This window comes from Pan troglodytes, chromosome 4, assembly GCF_028858775.2.
Source record: "Pan troglodytes isolate AG18354 chromosome 4, NHGRI_mPanTro3-v2.0_pri, whole genome shotgun sequence".
In the NCBI taxonomy this organism is placed as follows: Eukaryota; Metazoa; Chordata; class Mammalia; order Primates; family Hominidae; genus Pan; species Pan troglodytes.
The window spans coordinates 35,507,244-35,529,217 of NC_072402.2; the positions used below are offsets into that span (position 1 = coordinate 35,507,244).

At 38.0% G+C, this 21,974-nt stretch overlaps 1 protein-coding gene across 4 annotated transcripts in view; it reads right to left on the bottom strand.

Moving 5' to 3' along the window:
• Nucleotides 1–5,623: 5,623 nt before the first annotated feature.
• The window catches only part of FAM151B (family with sequence similarity 151 member B), a 54,699-nt gene continuing 38,348 nt past the window's right edge, over nt 5,624–21,974 (bottom strand). For all 4 annotated transcript variants that reach the window (XM_527209.6, XM_054684252.2, XM_016953073.4 and 1 more), the window contains one exon: nt 5,624–5,891. In XM_527209.6, coding sequence (XP_527209.2) covers nt 5,732–5,891 — 160 coding nt within the window. In that variant the 3' untranslated portion in view covers nt 5,624–5,731. The remainder of the gene's footprint in view (nt 5,892–21,974) is intronic.

A 21,974-nucleotide genomic window follows, 5' to 3' on the forward strand; every position in this document is an offset into this window, starting at 1 on the left:
CTCATCTTTTAAGACACAGCTCGTGTTCCCTCCCAATTAAAACAGACTGCTGTCTCTTTGGGGACTATACCGCAAGCCATGTGTTATTCCATCATAGGAGTTTTAGCAAATATTCAACTTATCATTTACGGGTCTCTCTTAGATTACTGTAAGCTCCATTTCTGAATCATATAGGGACAATTTTGGAATTATTCACGCAGCCTGAGCACATCAGACATTGCTTAGATGCCTGCCCCTTCTCTCCCCATCTGCCCCCCGAGTTCCTACTGAGCTGTGACGTCTTGACATGAGATTCCCTCATGAAAGATACAGGTGGCTGGACAAGCTGGTTCCCCAGACCAAAAGCTGATGGGTATAAAGAGGTAATTACTATGAAGAGTAAGAGTGGCACTGATGTGAAACACTAGGACACTGGAGCCCGAGCTCTTGCTGCTGAGGTCTGGGAGCTCCCTTGGATCTTGCCCTAAATAACAAGGTCGGAGATACAGCATTTGTCTATATATTGACTAGGTACTTAATTCTCTGTGTAAGTACACAAAAACAACAACCCATGACCCCAACTCCAACAAACAAGCAAACTGTTCCAAATTACTTTTAATCATTTCCCACTGGATAAGTACATACCTGGCTAATTAACAAATTATACCACTCTTACAGGACAATAAGCTACTCTTTATTAGAAGCCTTTGAATTTTTGAACAATTGATTTTCTTATTAAAGTCTCTTCTGGAATTAGGATTACTCTACCACTCTTGAGAAATAGCCTTTGGATGATATGTGATCTCAACACCACTATATTAGACATCAACTTAGAGAGAAAAAATAGGTGGCACTTAACCATTATGTTGTGCATTTGAACTTCTTTGCAAAAATTTTCTACACATACAAAGATATATATCTTTAAATCTATATATATATATATTTTTTTTGAGACCGAGTCTCACACTGTCGCCTAGGCTGCAGTGCAGTGGCGTGATCTCCACTCACTGCAACCTCTGCCTCCTGGGTTCAAGCGGTTCTCCTGCCTCAGCCTCCTGAGCAGCTGGGACTACAGGCACCCGCCACCGTGCCTGGCTAATTTTTTGTATTTTCGGTAGAGACGGGGTTTCACTATGATGACCAGGCTGGCCCTGAACTCCCTGACCTTGTGATCTGCCCACTTCAGCCTCCCAAAGTGCTGGGATTACAGGCGTGAGCCACCATGCCTGGCCATGTATATGCTCTTTTACAACCTGCAGTATGCTGTAACATCTTCCCACATTAATAAAAGTTGGGCCAGGTGCAGTGGCTCATGCCTGTAATCCCAGCACTTTGGGAGGCCAAGGTGGGCAGATCACCTGAGGTCGGGAGTTCGAGACCAGCCTGGCCAACATGGTGAAACCCCATCTCTACCAAAAGTCAAAAAAATTAGCTGGCCGTGGTGGCACATGCCTGTAATCCCAGCTACTTGGGAGGCTGAGGCAGAAGAATTGCTTGAACTTGGGAGGTAGAAGTTGCCGTGAGCCGAGATCATTCCACTGCACTCCAGCCTGGGCAACAGAGTGAGATGCTGTATCAAAAAAATAAAAAATTTAAAAAAGTTTCTGCATAGTATTCTATTGCATTTCTGTACATCAAGGCCTTTAAAATATTATTGAAAATGGATATATAATTTACATACAGTAAAATGCACAAATATTAAATGTGACAACTCAATAAGTTTTTTGCCTTGCCTATGTACACATCAAAATAACCATTTCCCAGAACAAGATACAGAACATTTTCAACACCCAAAAAAGTTCCAACATGCTCCATTCCAGACAAAACCCCACAGAACCGTATAGGTTACTACTATTCTGACTTCTAGCACCATGTATTAGTTTTGACTATTCTTTAACTTCATATAAATGGATCCAGAGAATATGTATTCATTTGTGCCTTTTTTTTGCATGATGTTAATAACCTTTATTGTTACATCAGTTCAAACTGTTTTAGTGCTGTGTAGTAATTTCATTGTATGAGTCTACCATTATTTATAAATTCTCTTACTGATGAAAATTGGGGTTGTTTCTAGTTTTTGGCTGTTAAGAATAAAGTTTTTATGAACATTCTTTTACAAGTCTTTTAATGTAAATACATGAGCTCTTTTCTCTTGAGTATATGGCTACAGATAGAGTGGCTGGGTCTTAAGGTAGAGATATACTTATCTTTATTAGAAACTGCCAAACTGTTTTCCTTTTTTTCCTAAAAGGTGTTTTTAGTCCTTATAATATTAACCTCTCTGGTGGGTATGTACTGGCATTTATTGTGACTTAAACTTGTCTTTCCTGAATAAGGAATACTGTTGAGTTCCTTTTCATATTCTTTTGGCCATCTGAATTACTTTTTGTGTGTGAAGTATCTATTCAAGTCTTTTGCCCATTTTTAGTCAGTTTTTTGGGTTTTTTTCTTATAGTTTAGAGGAGTAATATACCCTCTGTCAGATATGTGTCAATGGTGTCTTTTCTGAGAAGTTTTAAGTTTTGATAAAGTCTATTTATCAATGTTTCCTTTTATGGCTAGTGTTTTCTGGGTTACAAGAAACCTATCCCTACCCCAAAGTCCTGAAAACATTCTCCCTTATTCTCTTCTAAATGCATTAAGGTTTTAGCTTTCACATTTTGGCCTAAGATCCATCTCAAATTATTCGTATATGGCATGAGGTAGGGATCAAGGTTATTTTTCTCCATATGGATAGCTATTAAAATTTTACTTTCCAACAGAATACATTTTATAATTCTCTTATGTGTTTTTGTTCCTGAGAACAGTTTAAAATACACCTTTAAATATTAATCTAAGTGAGGCTGCATGCGGTGGCTCACGCCTGCACTTTGGGAGGCCAAAGCGGACAGATCACATGAGGCCAGCAGTTCCATCCAGACCAGCCTGGCCAACATGGCAAAACCCTGTCTACTAAAAATACAAAAATTAGCCAGGTGTGATGGCACAGTCCTGTAATCCCAGCTACTTGGGAGGCTGAGGGATGAAAATCACTTGAACCTGGGAGGTGGAGGTTGCAGTGAGCCAAGATTGTACCACTGCACTCCAGCCTGGGTGACAGAGTTAGACTCTGTCTCAAAAAAAAAAAAAAAAAAAAAAAATCTAAGTGATATCAGGCTTATAGATTTCTCAATATATAATTTTACCATAATATTAATATTTTAAAAAAATTATCAAAGGTAGGACAATTAAGTAGTAAAAATAATATTCTGGACAAGTGAGTTTTACTTTGAACTTCAACAAAAGGCAGTTTATTTATAAATTCACCTGTCTTTAGTAATGCATGGTCTTTGTAGAAAATTTATAAATTAATTTACTATAATTTAAAAAGTTATTTTCTATAGCAGTTGAAATTTTATAATGAAATTGCACCTTTTGTCTTTGGCAAACAACCATGGATAGTAAAGTTTTAGGTATGATTTGACAAGAAGCATTCCATTTGACTAGAGCTGAATTTTCAAGTGGAAATACTATAATTGTCTTTAAGTATTTATATGTCTACAATGTTTGATGTTGTATCTCTTAGTGCTATCTATCTATAATGGACATGATCACAGGATAAGTCTAAAAGAAGAGTAACTTTGCTGAGCATTCACTATGTCATTGAGCTAGATAGCTCTACTACATGAATCTCACATAATCCTCACAACAACCCTACAAGAGAAATTTTATTCCCCCACCTCCACTTTATAGACAAGTGAGCCTGGAGCCAATGGCATTAAAGATTTCCCAAAGTCTATGGCTAGTAAGGGATAGAGGTGGGGCTGTAAAGAAAATCTGTCTGAATTCAAAACCCAAGATCTTTTCTCTATATAGAACTATGTTATTCTCTGGGAGAAAAATGGTTGATTAACAAAAGGCAAATTACATCTTTTAGGACATTCACTAGTAAATTACTTGTTAATAAATCAAAGCAGCAACATATTTTTCTGGATGTTTTTCTCAGGACTATGCCAGGCACTGTAAAAGATACTTAAGCATGAACCTTTGCCATAAAGGAATTTACAGTCTAGCTGAGGAGACATAGCTAACATGCACGTGTCAATTAGTGAACATAACTAAATAGTTAAGATTAATGGTTAAAGTAGGATCTAGAAACCATTGATGTTGAATAAATTTTTTAAATGAAGAACTGCGCTGGAGCACAACAAACTGACTTTTAGGTGGGACTGCATTATGAAGGGTCTTGAAAGAGGAAAACTGAGTAAAATTGAGTTTAAGCCCTTGAAGGTTTTTGATTTGGCATAAAGAAAGAGGTATTTAAGAAAGTTTTGGCTGGGCGTGGTGGCTCACGCCTGCAATCCCAGCACTTTGGGAGGCCGAAGTGGGTGGATCACCTGAAGTCAGGAGTTTGAGGCAAGCCTGGCCAACATGGTGAAACCCCATCTCTACTAAAAATACAAAAATTAGCTGGGTGTGGTGGCGCACACCTGTAGTCCCAGCTACTCGGGAGGCTGAGACAGGAGAATCACTTGAACTGGGGAGACAGAGATTGCAGTGAGCCAAGATTACACCACTGCACTCCAGCCTGGGCAACAGAGCAAGACTCTGTCTCAAAAAAAAAAAAAAAAAAAAGGCCAGGCGCGGTGGCTCACGCCTGTAATCCCAGCACTTTGGGGGCTGAGAAGGGCGGATTATGTGGTCAGGAGATCGAGACCATCCTGGCTAACACAGTGAAACCCCCTCTCTACTAAAAAAATACAAAAAATTAGCCGGGCGTGGTGGGGGGGGGCGCGCCTGTAGTCCCAGCTACTCAGGAGGCTCAGGCAGGAGAATGGCATGAACCTGGGAGGCAGAGCCTGCAGTGAGCCAAGATCACGCCACTGCACTCCAGCCTGGGTGACAAAGACAGATTCCATCTCAAAATAATAATAATAATAATAATTATTATTATAAATAAAAAAAGAAAAGAAAAGAAAGTTTTGTTTAGCAGAAAAACTCAGATCTCTGAGTAGAGTGTGAGAAATGAGCCATGAAAAAAGTAGTTCATAAAGTTTTACTAGTAGAACAAGGACCTGAATGAAGGTGGTGGCAGTAAGAAACTTGGAAAAAAAATGATACATAACAAAGACTAAAACTGCTCTCCAACAGTATATTGTCCACTATAAATCAGATACTATAGAAATAAGAAATATAAAAAAAATACTTAGCCACTAGCATGCTTCCCAATCACATGGAAATTCTAGATCTACCTAATTTAATCTATAGTTTCAGGAAATGGATTAATAGATCTTGATATGAGACAGCTGCTGACCCCTGTGAAAATTAAAAACATTTTAAAAGCCCTCTTCCTTTTTTGTTATCTCTGAAATAACCAGTTTTCTAGGAAAAAGGAAAAGAGTACCATATTTTTCATAATCTCTGTAATGCAAGTGCCAAGCACATGTGATTTATACCTGTTTTATGACATATGGATTCTGCCAATCATCTTTAGTTTATCAAAACTATTTTTATGAAGGGGTGCAGAGTATCATTTTCCTGAATTATTATTAGACTAGGCCACGTGTGTAAATAAATCTCTTGTTTCCAAATCTCTTATGTAAGTGCACTATTATAAGGACATATGCCCACAGAGTAAGCACACAATAAGCGTTTCTTGATTAGATGACTTGGAACGTCAATCAATAACCATAATTTATATGGTAATTAATTCAGACCAATGGAGAGAAGGATTATGAAACCAAAACACAGGAAATAATTGAGAATCTTCTTCTTAGAGATTAAATTTGATTCCAATGGCTTGTTTAAATTCATGGTTTTGTGGTTCCAAGATGTCATAGAAAACTTGTTTTTTGTCAAAATGGTCTCTAATGTAAAGTAAATCTTCAACGGAATAGTTATCATTTTTTCCAGTCCAAATAGTCAGGCTGTACCTGCATTGAAATAAAACAGAATTATACAGTTAAAAGTGGAAGAAAGCGATGAGTCATTCCAATAAGCCTAAAAATACTTTCATTTATCTCTAACTCAAATGCACTCAGATGAAAAAATTAATCAGCAATGGTGTAACTGTACTTTCATATTTCATTCTTTCATCAAGAGGGACTAGAGACAAAAAAACATTCATACTGCTGTTGTCTAAATGACGTAACTGCTCTATCTGAACTGCAGGACTGTTAAATGGACTAAGAAACCAGATGAGTGGCATGGGAAATGGTTCTAATTCTGGAAAAAGGAATCGAACAGACTATGTTGCTGATGGAGGAATCTGTAACCTGGGTTTGTTCAGGAGCCTGGTCAGGGTGAAAAGCACAATGGGAAGGGATTGTGAAGAGACACAAATGTCACTGACATCCACAACACTTAGAATCATATATGGAGGCCCTGCTGTTTCTTTTGGAGGTTTTTGTGTGAGATACAAGAATGCCAAGAGATTTCACTAAGAATGACAAATAGAATACATTTAGATCTTTTTCTGATGAGCTGAAAACCAATAACCTATGTAAATTCATTATGGATGTAAGAATATGCTCAGAATGTTAATGTTACTTAAACTGTACGCTTCTATTTCTTCTGGTGACACTACTACTGTTGCATTCAAGTCTAGGGAAATGCAAAGCTGTTAAGCAGTTTCATATTTATATTCCCCATAAGCTTGTCAGAATCCAGGGAAAATTTCCAAAGCATTTTTTCTACTAATGATAAGAAATAACTGCCTAACCAAGGCATATTTTCTTGTCATATTGACACATTCCTGCCCTTAAGGATGGCGACACCATTCTGGAAATACAACAGAGGAAAGTAATTTGGATATTGCCCCACAGCAGTATCATATTACAAACCAAAAAGAATTTTAAACCACAGCTAAGGGACACAGAAAAAGAAAAGTGAAAATTAGTTGTGAAACCTATGTTTTTTGCTAAAATGGAATCTCTATTACTTTATCTGGGCACCATGGTGAAAAACCTTATAAAAAGACATGGTTATGAGCATTTAGGTAAAAAGAAGAGCTTCCCAGTATTATTTTGCCTTTTTTAATATTCACTTCATTGTATTCAGACTGAAATGGAAAAAACTGCCTGAGGGTATCTTAAACATTCATTGATATAAATTCTCAAACTTCATTTTTTAACCTTCTTTATTGTGAAATAACACATAGAAAAAAGTACATAAAACATAAATATAAATTTTATCAGATTATTATAAAGTAAACTCCAGTGTAATAAAACAAATAAATAAAACATGGCCAGCAGCTGAGGAAGCAGCTTGGTGTCAGTGCTCTATCACGATCTCCTCTCAAATCTCCATGATCTTTAAGATTGTTAAGTATATGACAGAGAAGGAAACAGGAACTATTACAGAGTGAAGGAGGCTGAGGAGATACGATAACTAAATTCAATGCATGTTCTTGGAGAGTTTTCTGGATCAGAAGAGGAAAAAGGGTATTGTTGTAATGGTTGGTAGAATCTGAATGGGGTCTGTGGACTGTATGGTAGTGTTGTATCAACACTGACTTCCTGACTGGGAGGCTGCATGGCAGTGATACAGAAGCTGTCCTTCTTTGGGGCGGTATCCTCTGGAGTACTTAGGGATAATGAGGCTCATGCAGAAAAACATAAATAGAAAATTATATATGTATAGAGAAATAATGGACAAATGCAGGAAACAATTGGGGAATCTGGGTGAAGGAGATGTGGTAGTTTTTGCAACTTTTCTGTAAATTTAAAACTTTTGAAAAATAATCGTAAATCACTCCTATAAAAGACAGTTTAAAAAAAAAAAAAAGGCAGGGCACGGTGGCTCATGCCTGTAATCCCAGCACTTGGGGAGGCCGAGGCAGGCCAATTGCCTGAGCTCAGGAGTTCAAGACCACCCTGGGTAACACGGTGAAACCAAGTCTCTACTAACATACAAAAAATTATCTGGGCATGGTGGCGCACGCCTGTAGTCCCATTAACTCGGGAGGCTGAGGTACAGGAATAGCTTGAGACTTGGAGGCGGAGGTTGCAGTGAGCTGAGACAGTGCCACTGCACTCCAGCTTGGGCTACAGAGTAAGACTCCATCTCAAAAAAAGAAACAAAAACAAAAACAAAACAAAACAAAACAAAAAGTAAAAAAACAAAACTCCATTAATTTTCAAATAAAGGAAAAGGCAAAGTTATTCAAAGCAAACAAAAAGACAACAGGAATTGAGGTTAAAAAAAAAATCATTAAATAAGACCAAGAACACCATGGTAAAGGTGTAATTCTTAATGAAGAGAAAATAGGTATGAATGTGTACACAACAGATAGCATATCATGAACATTTAAAAAGGAAAAACTATGAAGGTGGATGAGGAAATAGACAAAAATATCTTAAGAGTTGGAAATGACATATTTGTACATATGAAAAATAACACCTTTACAATAAGGTTATTCATGAAAACAATGTAATATAAAATATTAGAAATATGCCAAATGCCCATCAAAAGGAGGCAAGTCAATTATAGTACATACATAAATATCATACACCTAGGAAAGAAAAACAAGAAAGTTTACTTCAGAAAGAGCTCCACAATGTATTAAGTCAAAAAAAAAAAAAAAAAGAGGAAGGAAAAGAAAAAAAAAGCAAAGAAAAGAACAGAACCAAGAAGCAAGGTGTATGACATACCATAACATCTTTTGTTTTAAAAACAAGGGGGACCAGGCACGGTGGCCCACGCCTGTAATCCCAGCAGTTTGGGAGGCCGAGGCGGTGGATCACTTGAGGTCAGGCGTTCAAGACCAGCCTGGCCAATGTAGCGAAACCCCGTCTCCACTAAAGATAAAAAAAAATTAGCTGGGTATGGTGGCGGGTGCCTGTAATCCCAGCTACTAGGGAGGCTGAGACACGAGAATCACTTGAACCTAGGAAGCAGAGGTTGCAGTGAGCCAAGATCCTGCCACTGCACTCCAGTCTGGGCAACAGAGCAAGACTCCATCTGAAAGAAAGAAAGAAAAGAAAGAAAGGAGGAAAGGAAGGAAAGGAAGGAAGGAAGGAAAGCAAGAAAAGAAAGGAAGGAAGGAAGGAAGGAAGGAAGGAAGGAAGGAAAGAAAGAAAGAAAGAAAGAAAGAAAGAAAGAAAGAAAGAAAGAAAGAAAGAAAGAAAGAAAGAAAAAGAAAGGCTGGGTGTGGTGGCTCATGCCTGTAATCCCAGGACTTTGGGAGGCCGAAGCAGGTGGATCATGAGGTCAAGAGATAGAGATCATCCTGGCCAACATGGTGAAACCCCATCTCCACTAAAAATACAACAAATTAGCTGGATGTGGTGGTGCCCACCTGTAGTCCCAGCTACTTGGGAGGCTGAGGCAGGAGAATCACTTGAACCTGGGAGGTGGAGGTTGCAGTGACCCGAAATCGCGCCACTGAACTCCAGCCTGGTGACAGAGTGAGACTCTGTCTCAAAAAAAAAAAAATTAATAAAATAAAAATAAAAGTAAAAAGGAAGGGAAATTAGAAGCTATATTTACATTTACTCTTATACGTATAAAGAAACTAACAATTGTAGTTAGTGACATTGGGCAGGAAGACTGGGTAGATGAGAGAAAGCCTTTTCACAGTGTAAGTCTTTATTCTATTAAGTTTTTGAATTAATTTTTTTGTTTGAAAAATTAAATTTAAAATACTTTTAAAAGAAAACAAAAAGTAACACAAAAAACTTAAATAAAATAACATTAATAATGTTTTATTAATGTATGACAGAAGCTGGTAGTTTTACTCCAATATCCATTCTCCTTTTTCTTTCTAACAAACTCCTGAATTCTAACTAGACACAAGGTTGTACAAAATAAGATCTACATTTCCCAGCTTTACCTGTAACTAAGTACAGGTACATAACTGAGTTATAGCCAATGTGTTATAACAGAAGACCTGTAACATGAGTAAAACTGCAGAATAGGAGTTTTTATCCCTCGTCTACCCCACTGAAACACCGATTTTGACAACTACTCATGGATAAAAGTACCTTTGTGGGAACCCAGGAGTCCAGTGGAAAGACTCCGCTACTACATTGGAGCATACACACACACAAAATCTGAGAATAGACACATTGAAGAAGGTAAAACATTTCACTTTACCCACATTACCCCTCCTCTAAGGCAGCACAGTTCAGTGCCAACAAAGACCTCCTTGGCCTGTGTACTCTCCTACAAGGAAAAGTAAAAGTGTAGTAAGCACCTAGCTTCACTCCCCATGTGGGATGCTGCTCTTCCTCTCACCCCACCCAGAACGCTGAAGGGATCAGCAAGGTTGATTAGTCCAGGAGCGACAGGAATTGGAAAATGGCAGAGGCTCACTTACTTTTAATTTTAGTGGGTACATAGTAGGTATTTATATTTATGGGGTACATGAGATGTTTTGATGTAGGCATGTACTATGTAATGATCACTTGAAAAATGGGGTTCCCACCCCTCAGGTATTTATCCTTTGTGTTAAAAACAATTCAATTATACTCTTTTAGTTATTTTTAAATGTACAATTAAGTGAACTATAGTCACCCCGTTGTGCTATCACATATTAGGCCTTATTCATTCAAACCATTTTTTCATACTCATTAGCCATTCACACCTCCCCCCAACACCCACCACCACTACCTATCCCCGCCTCTGGTAAACCAACCTCCTCTCTATCTCTATGGGTTCAATTGCTCCAATTTTTAGAACCCACAAATAAATAAGAACATGAGATGTTTATCTTTCTGTGCCTGGCTTATTTCACTTAACATAATGATCTCCAGTTCCACCCATGTCGTTGCAAATGACAGGATCTCATTCTTTTTTATGGCTGAATATATTCCATCGTGTGTAAGTACAATATATATACTTTAATCTATTCATCTGTTGATGAACACTTTGGTTGCTTTCAAATCTTGGCTATTGTGAATAGTGCTGCAACAAACATCGAAGTACAGCTATCTCTCTGATACACTGATTTCCTTTCTTTTGTTTACATACCGAGCAGTGGGATTGCTGGATCATACGATAGCTCTATGTATAGTTTTTTCCTCAAAAAACTAAAACCTGTCTGGGCACGGTGGCTCACGCCTGTAATCCCAGCACTTTGGGAGGCCAAGGTGGGCGGACAGCCTGAGGTCAGGAGTTTGAGACCAGCCTGGCCAGGATGGTGAAACTCCGTCTCTACTAAAAATACAAAAAAAATGAGCTGGGCGTGGTGGCGGGCACCTGTGATCCCAGCTACTTGGGAAGCTGAGACAGGAGAATCGCTTGAACCTGGGAGGCAGAGGTTGCAGTGAGCCGAGATCACGCCATTGCACTCCAGCCTGGGCAACCCAGTGAGACTCCATCTCAAAAAAACAAAACAAAACAAAACAAAACTAAAACCCTCGTACCAACAGCATACTAGGGTTCCCTTTTCTCCACATCCTTGCTAGCATTTACTGCCTGTCTTTTGGATAAAAGCCATTTTAATTGGGGTGTGATGATACCTCATCGTAGCTTTGATTTGCATTTCCCTGATAATCAATGATGTTTAGCAACTTTTCATATGCCTGTTTGCCATTTGTATGTCTTTTTTTGAGAAATGTCTATTAAAATCTTTTGCCCATTTTAAGATCAGATTAGATTTTTTCCAGTAGAGTTGTTTGAGCTACTTATATATTCTAGTTATTAATCCCTTGTTAGAAGGGTAGTTTGCAAATGTTTTCTCCCATTCTGTACATTGTTTCTTCACTTTGTTGACCATTTCCTTTGCCGTACAGAAGCTTTATGACTTGATGTGATCCCATTTGTCCATTTTTGCTTTGGCTGCCTTGCTTGTGGGGTATTACTAAAGAAATCTTTGCCAAGACCAATGTCTTGAAGGGTTTCCCCAATGTTTTCTTGCAGTAGTTTCATAGTTTGAGGTCTTAGATTTAAGTATTTAATCCATTTTGATTTCATTTTGGTATATAGTAAGAGACGGGTCTAATTTCATTCTTCTGCATATGACTATCTAGTTTTCTCTGCACCATTTACTGAAGAGACTAATTTCCCCAGTGTATGTTCCTGGCAGCTTTGTGAAAACACTGTAGGTGTGTGCATTTGTTTCTGGGTTCTCAATTCTGTCCCATTGGCCTCTGTGTCTGTTTTTATGCCAGTACAATGCAGTTTTGGTTACTATAGCTCTGTAGTATAATTTGAAGTCAGGTAACTGTGATTCTTCCAGTTTTGTTCATTTTGCTTAGGACAACTTCGGCTATTCTGGGTCTTTGTGGTTCCATATGCAGTTTAGGATTTTTAAAATATTTCTGTGAAGAATGTCATTGGAATTTTGATAGGGACTGCATTGAATCTATAGATTGCTTTAGGTAGTATGGATATTTTAACAATATTAATTCTTCCAATCCACAAACATGGAATATCTCTCCATTTTGGGGTGTCCTCTTCAGTTTCTTGCACCAGTGTTTTATAGTTTTAATTATAGAGATCTTTCACTTCTTTGGTTAATTCCTAGGTAGTTAATTTTAATTGTGGCTATTCTAAGTGGGATCACTTTTCTGATTTCTTTTTTAATTGTTCACTGTTGGCATATAGAAATGTTAGTAATTTTTGTATGCTGATTTTGTATGCTGCAACTTTACTGAATTTATTAGTTCTAATAGTTTTTTTATGTGGAGTCTTTAGGTTTTTCCAAATATAAGATCATATCATCTGCAAACAAGGATAATTTGACTTCTTCCTTTCCAATTTGGATGTCCTTTATATATCTTTCTTGTCTGATTGTTCTCCCTAGGACTTCTAGTACTATGTTAAATAACAGTGGTGAAAGTGGGCATCCTTGTCTTCTTCCTGGTCTTAGAGAAAAGGCTTTCAGTTTTATCCCACTCAGCATAATACTAGCTGTGGGTCTGTTGTATATAGCTTTTATTAAGTTGAGGCATGCTCCTTCCATACCCAGTTTTTTTGTGGGTTTTTATCACGAAGGATGTTGAATTTTACCCAATGTTTTTTCAGCATCAATTGAAATGATCATATGGTTTTTGTCCTTCACGCTGTTAATACGATGTATCACAGTGATTGATTTACATGTGTTGAACCATCCTTTCATCCCTCGGATAAATCCCACTTGGTCATGATGAATGATCTTTTTAATGTATTGGTGAATTCAGTTTGCTAGTATTTTGCCAAGGATTTTTGCATCAATGTTCATCAGTAATATTGATTTGTAGGTTTTTTTTTAATATGTCTTTGTCTGTTTTTGGTATCAGGGTAATGCTGGCCTTGCAGAATGAGTTTAGAAGTATTCTCTCCTCCTCTATTTTTTGGATAGTTTGAATAGGACTGGTGTTAGTTCTTCTTTAAATGTTTGGTAGAATTCAGCAGTGAAGCCATCGGGTCCCAGGGTTTTCTTTACTGAAAGACTTTTTATTATGGCTTCAATCTCATTACTTGTTATTGGTCTGTTCAGATTTTAGATCTCTTCATGGTTCAATATTGGTTGGTTGTATGACTCTAGGGATTTGTCCATTTCTTCTAGATTTTCCAGTTTATTGGCATATAGTTGCTCACAGTAGCCACTAATAATTCTCTGGATTTCCACAGTATCAATTGTAATGTCTCCTTTTTCATATCTGATTTTATTTATTTGGATTCTCTGTTTTTTCTTAATCTGGCTAAAGATTTGTCCACTTTCTTTAACTTTTCAAAAAGCCAACTTTTTGTTTCATTGATCTTTTGTACTGTTTTCATTTCAATTTCATTTATTTCTGCTTTTTTTTTTTTTTTTTTTTGAGATGGAGTCTCGCTCTGTTGCCCAGACTGGAATGCAGTGGTGTGATCTCGGCTCACTGCAATCTCTGCTGCCCAGGTTCAACTGATTCTCCTGCATCAGCCTCCTGAGTAGCTGGGATTACAGGTGCATGTCACCACACCTGGTTAATTGTTGTATTTTTAGTAGAGAGGGTTTCGCCTTGTTGGTCAGGCTGGTCTCAAACTCCTGACCTCAGGTGATTCACTGCCTTGGCCTCCCAAAGTGCTGGGATTACAGGCGTGAGACACTGTGCCCAGCCGGATCTTTATTATTTATTTTCTTCTACTAATTTTGGGTTTGGTTTGCTCTTGCTTTTCTAGTTTTTTTGTTTTGTTTTGTTTTGTTTTTTGAGATGGAGTCTCGCTTTGTCGCCTAGGCTGGAGTGCAGTGGCGTGATCTCGGTTCACTGCAAGCTCCGCCTCCCAGGTTCACACCATTCTCCTGCCTCAGCCTCCCGAGTAGCTGGGACTACAGGCACCCGCCACCACGCCCGGCTATTTTTTTGTATTTTTAGTAGAGACGGGGTTTCACTATGTTAGCCAGGATGATCTTGATCTCCTGACCTCGTGATCCACCCGCATCAGCCTCCCAAAGTGCTGGGATTACAGGTGTGAGCCACAGTGCTCGGCCTTGCTTTTCTAGTTTTTAAGATGCACTGTTAGGTATTTGAAGTTTTAAAAATTTTTGATGTAGGCACTTATAGCTATAAGCTTCCATCTTAGTATGGCTTTTGCTGCATCTGCTAGGTTTTGATATGTTGTGTTTCCATTATCATTTGTTTCAATAAAATTTTCAATTTCTTTCTTAATTTCTTCATTGACCCACTGGCCATTCAGGAGCATATAGTTTAATTTCCATGTATTTGTATAGTTTCCAAAATTCCTCATTATTGATTTCTAGTTTTATTCCATTGTGGTCAGAGAAGATGCTTGATATTATTTCAATTTATTGAATGTTGTTAGACTTGTTTTGTGATCTAATATACGGTCTACCCTGGAGAATGATCCATGTGTTGAGAAAAAGAATGTGTATTTTGCAGCTGTTGGATGAAATGTTCTGTAAATATCTGTTAGATGCATTTGCTCTACAGTGCAGATTAAGTCCCATGTTTCTTTACTGATTTTCTGTCTGGAAGATCTGTCCAATGTTGAAAGTGGGGTGTTGAAGTCTCCAGCTATTATTGTATTGGAATCTAACAGCTTAGCTCTAATAATATTTGCTTTATATATCTGGGTGCTCCAGTGTTGGGTTTATATATATTTACAATTGTTATATCCTCTTGCTGAACTGACTCCCTTAGCATTATATAGTGATCTTCTTAGTCTCTTATAGTTTTTGTGTTGAATTTTTTTTATTATACTTTAAGTTCTAGGGTGCATGTGCACAACGTGCAGGTTTGTTACATATGTATACATGTGCCATGTTGGTGTGCTGCACCCACTAACTCATCATTTACATTAGGTATATCTCCTCATGCTATCCCTCCCCCCTCCCCCCACCCCACAACAGGCCCCGGTGTGGGATGTTCCCCACCCTGTGTCCATGTGTTCTCATTGTTCGATTCCCACCTATGAGTGAGAACATGCGGTGTTTGGTTTTTTGTCCCTGTGATAGTTTGCTGAGAATGATGGTCCCTACAAAGGACATGAACTCATCCTTTTTTATGGATGCATAGTATTCCATGGTGTGTATGTGCCACATTTTCTTAATCCAGTCTATCATTGATGGACATTTGGGTTGGTTCCAAGTCTTTGCTATTGTGAACAGTGCCACAATAAACATATGTGTCCATATGTCTTTATAGCTGCATGATTTATAATCCTTTGGGTATATACCCAGTAATGGGATGGCTGGATCAAATGGTATTTCTAGTTCTAGATCCTTGAGGAATCACCACACTGTCTTCCACAATGGCTGAACTAGTTTATAGTCCCACCAACAGTGTAAAAGTGTTTCTATTTCTCCACATCCTCTCCAGCACCTGTTATTTCCTGACTTTCTAATGATTGCCATTGTAACTGATGTGAGACGGTTTCTCATTGTGGTTTTGATTTGCATTTCTCTGATGGCCAGTGATGATGAGCATTTTTTCATGTGTCTGTTGGCTGCATAAATGTCTTCTTCTGAGAGGTGTCTGATCATATCCTTCGCCCACTTTTTGATGGGGTTGTTTGATTTTTTTCTTGTAAATTTGTTTGAGTTCTTTGTAGATTCTGGGTATTAGCCCTTTGTCAGATGGGTAGATTGTAAAAATTTTCTCCCATTCTGTAGGTTGCCTGTTCACTCTGATGGTAGTTTCTTTTGCTGTGCAGAAGCTCTTTAGTTTAATTAGATCTCATTTGTCAATTTTGGCTTTTGTTGCCATTGCTTTTGGTGTTTAGTCATGAAGTCCTTGCCCATGCCTATGGCCTTAATGGTATTGCCTAGGTTTTCTTCTAGGGTTTTTATGGCTTTAGGTCTAATATTTAAGTCTTTAATCCATCTTGAATTAATTTTTGTATAAGGTGTAAGGAAGGGATTCCAGTTTCAGCTTTCTACATACGGCTAGCCAGTTTTCCCAGCACCATTTATTAAATAGGGAATCCTTTCCCCATTTCTTGTTTTTGTCAGGTTTGTCAAAGATCAGATGGTTGTAGATGTGTGGTCTCATTTCCAAGGGCTCTATTCTGTTCCATTGGTCTATACCTCTGTTTTGGTACCAGTACTATGCTGTTTTGGTTACTGCAGCCTTGTCGTATAGTTTGAAGTCAGGTAGCGTGATGCCTCCAGCTTTGCTCTTTTGGCTTAAGATTGTCTTGGCAATGCGGGCTCTTTTTTGGTTCCATATGAACTTTAAAGTAGTTTTTTCCAATTCTGTGAAGAAAGTCATTGGGAGCTTGATGGGGATGGCATTGAATGTATAAATTACCTTGGGCAGTATGGCCTTTTTCACGATATTGATTCTTCCTATCCATGAGCATGGACTGTTCTTCCATTTGTTTGTGTCCTCTTTTATTTCGTTGAGCAGTGGTTTGTAGTTCTCCTTGAAGAGGTCCTTCACATCCTTTGTAAGTTGGAATCCTAGGTATTTTATTCTCTTTGAAGCAATTGTGAATGGAAGTTCACTCATGATTTGGCTCTCTGTTTGCCTGTTATTGGTGTATAGGAATGCTTGTGATTTTTGCACATTGATTTTGTATCTTGAGACTTTGCTGAAGTTGCTTATCAGCTTAAGGAGATTTTGGGCGGAGACAATAGGGTTTTCTAAATATACAATCATGTCATCTGCAAACAGGGACAATTTGACTTCCTCTTTTCCTAATTGAATACCCTTTATTTCCTTCTCCTGCCTGATTGCCCTGGCCAGAACTTCCAACACTATGTTTGAATAGGAGTGGTGAGAGACGGCATCCCTGTCTTGTGCCAGTTTTCAAAGGGAATGCTTCCAGTTTTTGCCCATTCAGTATGATATTGGCTGTGGGTTTGTCATAAATAGCTCTTATTATTTTGAGATACGTCCCATCAATACCTAGTTTATTGAGAGTTTTTAGCATGAAGGGCTGTTGAATTTTGTCAAAGGCCTTTTCTGAATCTATTGAGATAATCATGTGGTTTTTGTCTTTGGTTCTGTTTATATGCTGGATTATGTTTATTGATTTGTATATGTTGAACCAGCCTTGCATCCTAGGGATGAAGCCCACTTGATCGTGCTGGATAAGCTTTTTGATGTGCTGCTGGATTCGGTTTGCCAGTATTTTATTGAGGATTTTTGCAGCGATGTTCATCAGGGATATTGGTCTGAAATTCTTTTATTGTTGTGTCTTTGCCGGGCTTTGGTATCAGGATGATGCCGGCCTCATAAAATGAGTTAGGGAGGATTCCCTCTTTTTCTATTGATTGGAATAGTTTCAAAAGGAATGCCACCAGCTCCTCTTTGTACCTCTGGTAGATTCAGCTGTGAATCCATCTCATCCTGGACTTTTTTTGGTTGGTAGGCTATTAATTATTCCCTCAATTTCAGAGCCTGTTATTGGTCTATTCGGAGATTCCACTTCTTCCTGGTTTAGTCTTGGGAGGGTGTATGTGTCCAGGAATTTATCCATTTCTTCTAGATTTTCTAGTTTATTTGCGTAGAGGTGTTTATAGTATTCTCTGATGGTAATTTGTATTTCTGTGGGATCAGTGGTGATATCTGCTTTATCATTTTTTATTGCGTCTATTTGATTCTTCTCTCTTTTCTTCTTTATTAGTCTTGCTAGTGGTCTATCAATTTTGTTGATATTTTCAGAAAACCAGCTCCTGGATTCATTGATTTTTTGAAGGTTTTTTTGTGTCTCCATCTCCTTCATTTCTGCTCTGATCTTAGTTATTTCTTGTCTTCTGCTAGCTTTTGAATGGGTTTGCTCTTGCTTCTCTAGTTCTTTTAATTGTGATGTTAGGGTGTCAATTTTAGTTCTTTCCTGCTTTCTCTTGTGGGCATTTAGTGCTATAAATTTCCCTCTACACATGGCTTTAAATGTGTCCCAGAGATTCTGGTATGTTGTGTCTTTGTTCTTGTTGGTTTCAAAGAACATCTTTATTTCTGCCTTCATTTCGTTATGTACCCAGTAGTCACTCAGGAGCAGGTTATTCAGTTTCCCCATAGTTGAGCGGTTTTGAGTGAGTTTCTTAATCCTGAGTTGTAGTTTGATTGCACTGTGGTCTCAGAGACAGTTTGTTATAATTTCTGTTCTTTTACATTTGGTGAGGAGTGCTTTACTTCCAACTATGTGGTCAATTTTGGAATAAATGCGATGTGGTGCTGAGAAGAATGTATATTTTGTTGATTTGGGGTGGAGAGTTCTGTAGATGTCTATTAGGTCCACTTGGTGCAGAGCTGAGTTCAATTCCTGGATATCTTTGTTAACTCTCTGTCTCGTTATCTGTCTAATGTTGACAGTGGGGTGTTAACGTCTCCCATTATTATTGTGTGGGAGTCTAAGTCTCTTTGTAGGGAAACTTTTTTTTTTTTTTTTTTTTTTTTTGAGACTGGGTCTTACTCTGTCACCCAGGCTGGAGTGCAGTGGTGTGATTATAGCTCACTGCAGCCTCCACCTCAGCCTCCCAAGCAGCTGGGATTACAGGCACATGCCACCACACCCAGCTAATTTTTTTTGTGTGTTGAAATCTATTTTGTCTCATATAAGTATATCTACTCTTGCTCTTTTTTGGTTTCCATTGGCATGGAATATATTTTTCCATCCTTTTCAGTCTATGTGTGTCTTCATAGGTGAAGTGTGATCCTTGTAAGCAATAGATTGATGAGTCTCGCTCTTTTTTTTTTTCATCCATTCAGTCACTCTGACTTTGATTAGAGAGTTTAGGTCACTTACATTCAATGTTATTATTGATAAGTAAGGACTTACCCCTGCCAGTTTGTTATTTGTTTTCTGGTTATTTTGTGGTCTTGCCTTCCTTATTTTTTTTCCCCTTCCTTTCTTCCTTTTAGTGAAGGTGATTTTCTCTAGTGATATGATTTAGCTTCTTGCTTGTTACTTTTTGTGTATCCACTGTATGATTTTTGGTTTGAGGCTACCATGAGGCTTGCAAATACTATCTTATAAACCATTATTTCAGCACTCTACTCATTCGGGAAATTTTCCTAGTAATGAGCTATAGATATGATCCCTGGAAGTATAGTTTTTGTGTCTTAGTTTTTAACAAAAATATTTTAAAAGTTTAAAAAAAGTAAAAAGTTAAAAAATTGAAAAAAGCTTATAGAATAAGGATATAAAGAAAGGAAATATTTTTGTACAGCTATACAAGGTGTTTGTGTTTTAAGCCAAGTGTTATTGCTAAAGAGTCAAAAAGATTTGTTTAGAAAAAGCTTATAAAGTAAAAATGTTAGAGTAAGCTAAGGTTAATGTATTCTTGAAGAAAAAGAAATTTTAAATAAATTTAATATGGTCTAAGTACACAGTTTATAAAGTCTACAGTAGTGTACAGTAATGCTGTAGGCCTTCACATTCATTTACCACTCACTCACTGACACTTCCAGTCCTGCAAGCTCCGGAAATGGTTAAGTGCCCTACACAGGTGTGCCATTTTTTATCTTTTATATCATATTTTTACTGTACTTTTTTCTATGTTTAGATATGTTTATATACACAGATACTTACCACTGTGTTATAATTACCTACATTATTCAGTATGATAATATGGTGTACAAGTTTGTAGCCTAGAAACAAATGGTTACATTGTATAGCCTAGGTGTAGGCAATTTAGGTTTGTGTAAGTACATCCTATGATGTTCACACAATGACAAAATTACCTAATGAAAAAAAATTTTTTTTTTAATTGAGACAGAGTCTTGCTCTGCCACCCAGGCTGAAGTGCAGTGGCATGATCTCAGCTCACTACAACCTCTGCCTTCCAGGTTCAAGCGATTCTCCTGCCTCAGCGTCCTGAGTAGCTGAGATTACAGACATGTGCCACCACACCCAGCTAATTTTTGTATTTTTAGTAGAGATGGGGTTTCACTATATTAACTAGGCTGGTCTCGAACTCCTGAACTCAAGTGATCCACCCACCTTGGCCTCTCAAAGTGCTGAGATTACAGGCCTGAGCCACTGTGCCTGGATGACCTAATGAAAAATTTCTCAGAAGGTATCCCCATCTTAAAGTGATACATGACTGTACTTCTGCAGGATCTTTGCAGAATACTAAGTTGTTGTGTTAAAGGTAAGAATAAGATATGTTTGGGCACTATTAGCAATACTATCTAACACTGTTCTAGAGTTCTCAATGTTGACTATTGACATTTCAGCTAGATAATTCTTTACTGTGGGAGCAGTCCTATGCAATGTAGGATGTCTAAAGCAGCATCCCTGGCCTTTACCACTAGCTGTTCAATAGAATCCCTGCCCCCACCCCTCATTTTTTGGTGTGGCAACCAAAAATGTCCTCAGGCATTGTCTGCTGGAGAGCCAAATCACCCCTACTGATAATACCTTGAGAATCACTATTCTAGAGGTATTAACCATCATAAAAAAGAAATTAGAGATATAAAAGTTGAAAAGAGGTAAAATTAACATTATTTGAAGAGAATAAATTTTTTTTGCTTAGAAAACTCAAGAAAATCCATTGAAAGACTATTTTTTTTTTAGACGGAATCTTGTTCAGCCGCACAGGCTGGAGTGCAGTGGTGCGATCTTGGCTCACTGCAACCACCATCTCCCAAATTCAAGCGATTCCCCCATCTCAGCCTCCCGAGTAGCTGGAATTACAGGCACCTGCCATCATGCATGGCTAATTTTTTTTTTTTTTTTTTTTGGACTTTAGTAGAGATGGTGTTTCACCATGTTGGCCAAGCTGGTCTTGAACTCCTGACCTCAGGTGATCCGCCCGCCTTGGCTTCCCAAAGTGCTAGGATTACACACATGAGACACTGTGCCTGGCCCTGAAAGACTATTAAAAATGCTAAGAGAATTTAGGATATAGATTTGGACACAATATCCAAATCAATATAGTTGACTCTTGAACAACACAGGTTAGAACTGAGTGAGTCCATTGATATACTGATTTTTTTTCAACCAAATGAGAATGGACATAGAGTATTCACAGGATTTGAAATGTGGGTATAAGGAGGCTGACTTTCTGTGTACTCAAGTCCCAAAGGAACAGCTTGGGAACTTCAGAATGAGCTGATTTTGGTATATGCTGAGCATCCTTGAACCCATCCTCCACATATACTGAGGGATGACTGTATACAGAAATCTATAGCCTTCATATATATGGATATGCATTATATATATATATATACACACCTAGTATAAAAATATAAATACTCCTAGTATATACAGGTCATCTAAATACATCTAGTATATGCCTTCATATATATATATATGCATACAGGCACTGTTTCATTATAGAGGGCATTAGAAGCCTGTACTTTCAGGAGAAGTAGTTTTGGTGTTTAAATACAAAAATAGTTATAAAAGGCAGCATTAAGCAAAGAGCCTTAGAGGTTATTTTAGTTACTCTGGTGTATGTTTTTTTTCTGTCAACATTTGTGGGCTGGAATGGGAATGTGATAGTGTACGTCAGCTTCTACTTATGTGCATGCTGACACTCCCAGGGTTAGCAGAGGAACTCGACAGAATGAACCTAGGCTCTAGATGACCGTTGGAGAAGATCCTCCACCCTCCTGAGACCTTCCTGAGTCTGGACTGTTTGGAGACAGATATATAAACTTCTCTCCTGTTTGAGTTACTGTATTTTGAAATTTCTATAA